General features: G+C 23.4%; 1 protein-coding gene across 1 annotated transcript; it reads right to left on the bottom strand.

Annotated features, from left to right (window-relative positions):
• Positions 1 to 772: 772 nt before the first annotated feature.
• EDI_173780 (uncharacterized protein) lies at positions 773 to 1,321 on the bottom strand (the record flags this gene model as incomplete). The annotated part of the gene is made up of 1 exon (XM_001738679.1): positions 773 to 1,321. One exon carries the CDS (start codon positions 1,319 to 1,321, stop codon positions 773 to 775), a length of 549 nt encoding a protein of 182 aa, XP_001738731.1.
• Positions 1,322 to 1,329: the final 8 nt, after the last annotated feature.

The raw sequence follows: 1,329 nt of genomic DNA, 5'->3' as shown, positions 1-1,329 counted from the left end.
TATAAAATGAGAATTTCTCATTGTAATGAATCAAGTATACAAAAAAGCTGGTTTTTTAATCATTAGAAAGGAATTAAGTAATTAGTTATTTGAGATTTATGTTTATTGATTATTGGTTTTACCAATTGATATGAATTTCTATTAAGTTATTTGATGATAAACATCAAACAACAAAATAAAGTTATTGTATATTCATAGCTAATATGAATGTTATACATAATTCATTACTTGATAATAGGATTAAATCAGTTCAACATAATAAGATAATTCACCATTGTATACATTCATTAAACATTCAATCACTATTCTTTTATGTTTTAATAAATCTTATTTAAATAAACTAATACTAGATATAGAAATTTGTAAGTCATAACCACTTCAATATGGACAAAATGATTTAAGAATAATTCAATAAATAAATTGAAGGATGTGTTATGTTTGTAAATAATGAAAAGAATTGATTGAATGAACATGTTTTCTTTTAAAGAAAGATGAATAAATGAAGATGAACAATGAATGTATGATTTAGATATGAATTCAATAATAATATTCAATGAAGAAATTATATAACAATTATTCACATGAGATTAATAATTTCATGTTGATAAATTTCTTTTGATATAATAAAATTGATTTGACAATATAAATAGATTATAATTTGGTTTCTTTCTTTGGTTATAAAGAAGAATTGAAGTTATTTGAAGTTTTAAGTATTTAGTTCATTATTTGGTGTTCATTTGAAAAGATAACTGATAAAATATTCAAAAAGATTTCAATGAATAAATTGAGTAGTGTATTTGTCATTAGTTTCATAATCAATATCTCTATTTTCATCTTCAGACTTTTTAAACATAGTACATATTGTTTGACAATGATGGTTTGTGATAAAAATATTCTTTACAGTATCAAATTCATCAGAATATTGAATGAAATAATATTTACTTGGTTTGCTATGAATAACTTCTGCTTTAATTATAGTGTATTCATTGTTTGTTAGTATAACAAATACGTTTTTCATTATCACCAAATCACTAACACTTTCACTGCTTTGACACCACAGAAAATGGTTGAATGCTTCTACACTTAAAACACCTCCATAAACTTCCATACTTTTTATTCCTAATTTATCTCTAATTCCACTTCCTTCTTCGTTGATTGCTTGAATTATTTGTGTTTCTGCTTCTTCATGATACATTTCAATTATCATTTTTTCCTTTTTATCAATCAAATCCTTCACTTCTTTAAGTCGTAATGTTCCTCCTTGATTCATTTGATTTGTTACAACAAACATCTGACTTCCTTCACAATTTATTCGTTTCATTCGATGTA

This window comes from Entamoeba dispar, genomic scaffold (assembly GCF_000209125.1).
Source record: "Entamoeba dispar SAW760 scf_1105229461627 genomic scaffold, whole genome shotgun sequence".
Lineage (NCBI taxonomy): Eukaryota > Evosea > Mastigamoebida > Endamoebidae > Entamoeba > Entamoeba dispar.
This window is presented reverse-complemented; position numbering and strand designations above follow the sequence as displayed.